Genomic DNA, 2,794 nt, shown 5'->3' on the forward strand with positions numbered 1-2,794 from the left:
GCCTTCTGACTATGAAGTTCTATCTAGCCTTCATCAGTGGGCAGTTTTACATTTTATCAGTAGGCAGTTTTACATTTGGTTGATGTGCATGTCACTGAAATAGGTTTCAACATTAAAGCAACAGCAAGTGATTTTAGTAATATTTCACGATTTGCATCACACAAACAGTTAAATATTTCTTGCTGCGGAGAGTCTCCGCTTTAAAAATAGAAAATGCTGCAGCCTTTCTGGCCCTTCCCCCACACTGCATCTACCAGCCCCTTTCCAAGTATTTCTGAATAGAGCTCAATGCTGAAGCTTTTCTCCAGGCAGCACCTAGGAAACGTTGTGAAAGTCAGAAGGGGAGGAAAAAGTAGGTAGAGAGCCAGATGCTAATATTTCTTCTGGGGAAGAGCACTTGTATTCATGACACCTGCTTGTTACAGACAAACACACCAACCAAAGTATGTCTGCAGACATTGCTGTGGAAGGCAACGCCATTAAGCAAAGCCTCCCGAAAAGAAAACTAGCAAATGTAGAGGAATGTTCTTCTAAGCGAAAAGCTAGCTGGGGTATTCTGACCAGTCAAGGTTAGTATAGCAGCCATTTGTAGTAAACTACATTGACCTAGTTTGGCAAATACTAACTTTAAACTGTGGGCGCTTTCCAGAATGTAGATTCGGGAACGTATGACGTGACAGAGGACTGCACAGCAGTTTCATCCTTTAGTGTGTTTGAAAATGCATCTGCCGAGTCTCCACTGTGATTGGATATTAAGAACAATGGTCAGCTTTTAGATGCTGTGTTAATCGTCTTTGCGTTTTAGCAGTGAACTCTACATTGGCATGGGAATGGAAACAGGCTATGATGCAGGAAAAGGCTGTCTAGAAACAATATGAATTTTAAATCATGTATTTTAGACCATAAGCTAGAAGGGTGATTTAACTAAGAAAATGAGTGCAAGGTCTTTGTTGAAATGTCCTTACATTTTGTGAATTTTAACGATAGAAAATTGTGTTAAGTACGAAGAAGATTGAACACAGTAGTTCAACGAGCGGTTCTGGGAGGGAACTTTATGTTAAAAGCAGAAAATACCTTAGCAAATAACAGGACACCAATATAGTCCATAAAAGATTTAAATGCTGGAGATGTGGAATCGGAAACAAACTATCACCCCATCGTAACAATTATGTTTACTGTATAATAGGATTTGAAGATTGTTATTTTATAAATTATTCATTTTCAAACAAAGCAGTTATAAATCAGACACATATTTTTAAAAGATTGAAGCATGCAGTTGGATTATTTCTTCCTCACTACAAACACATCTCCTTACTTAAGATTATCAATGTGCTTAACAATAAAAAAGCCGAACAGCATGAACACAGTTTGACTGCAAAGAAGACAGGCAGAAAGGCAGAAAAAAAAAAAAAATGACCTGTCACTTTAAAATATGAAAGCCTAATTCAGTGACCTACAAATTGTTTTTCTCTTGTGTGTTTATGATGCCCTGGGAATAGTAACAGCTGTTGGAAAATATCACCAAGTAGTTTCACGTGTCCCGCTAAGCCTTTACGTCCGCAGTGAATGCAGTGCTTTTGGAAGAAATAATGATGTTTTAGACTTTCGTTAAATGGAAAGAAAATTATCCCAGTGGTAGACCCCGAGAAGTGACAGTGATAGATGTGTGAGAGATGGCCAAAAAAGTGCCTGAATTCACCTAAATGAGTCTCTGGCATCTTCGTGCTGATAGAGGCTCCATGGGAGGTTGAAAGTAAGCTACATAATTACATTCAGAATCTAATTATGATAATAACCCTTGACCTACTTTGACTATATTGAAATTATGGTAAATGGGAAATTCACTATATTTTGAGGGGAAAATAAGACTTAGCAAATTTCTACTTGATTAAGCTTCAGGATTTTCCAACACTGTTAATGAGTGTAAATAGGTCCAATCCTGATGGAGGTCATTTGATGGTAAGGTTTAAAATTCTAGGAATTTCCTAAGCATAAGTGGAGGGATATTCACAAAGCTAAGTGAATCTGCTGATTTCCTAAATCTAGAAGCCATTTGAGGGCTAGCAAAATTATAGATAAGTTGAACTGTGATTTACCAATAGGGAGATTTTAAGGACTCCAAATTAAGAGTTCTACTGTGTTAGATTATCTATTTAAATATCTAAGTGGAAAAGTTGAATAGTTAGCTGGACATGAATTCTCAAATTGAGAGGAAAGGACTGGTCTGGAGATAAACAACTGAGGTAACCACCATGGGTAATGTTTGTACACAGAAAAATGGTTCAGAGGGTACAAGGTGCATGCCCCTAGTCAAGCTTGCCAACCTGAGTTTGCCTTAGAAACCCACATAGTAGAAAGAGAAATGCCTCCCACAAGATCTCTGATAGCCACCCTCATGTGCTGGCCTGCATCTACTTGTGACATACACACACATGTACAAATACAGGCACACATTAAATAGTTCAATGTAACACTAAGTGTACTGATAATTAGTTGATACGTGATAAGGTAAATAGTAATATATATGACTATCATAAGTGATTGATACCAAATAGTATTTATGTAAAATGCTACAGAATTGCATTTTGTGACATGAAACAATGACGGCATGACTAAATGAAACAGGTGTAGTCCTGGCATGGTAGGTTACTTCTGTATTCTCAGCCTACTGGAGGCTGAGGCAGGTTGATGGCCGTGAGTTTGAGGCCAGCTGGAGCTACCTAATTAATGACTTCCAGTATGGCCTAGACGACAGAGGGATACACTATATAAAAACCCTGAAAACAGAACCCCT

The 2,794-nt window shown here is 38.2% G+C and overlaps 1 protein-coding gene across 1 annotated transcript in view; it reads left to right on the forward strand.

The window, feature by feature from the left end:
• The first annotated feature begins 287 nt into the window (after window positions 1-287).
• Window positions 288-2,794, forward strand: part of Asb5 (ankyrin repeat and SOCS box containing 5) — a 21,349-nt gene continuing 18,842 nt past the window's right edge. Inside the window, exon 1 of the mRNA XM_013351990.1 lies at window positions 288-569. Within this exon, the coding sequence (XP_013207444.1) occupies window positions 446-569 (124 nt within the window). The 5' untranslated portion in view covers window positions 288-445. The remainder of the gene's footprint in view (window positions 570-2,794) is intronic.

The sequence above is a fragment of the Microtus ochrogaster genome, linkage group LG7_11 (genome assembly GCF_000317375.1).
Source record: "Microtus ochrogaster isolate Prairie Vole_2 linkage group LG7_11, MicOch1.0, whole genome shotgun sequence".
Lineage (NCBI taxonomy): Eukaryota > Metazoa > Chordata > Mammalia > Rodentia > Cricetidae > Microtus > Microtus ochrogaster.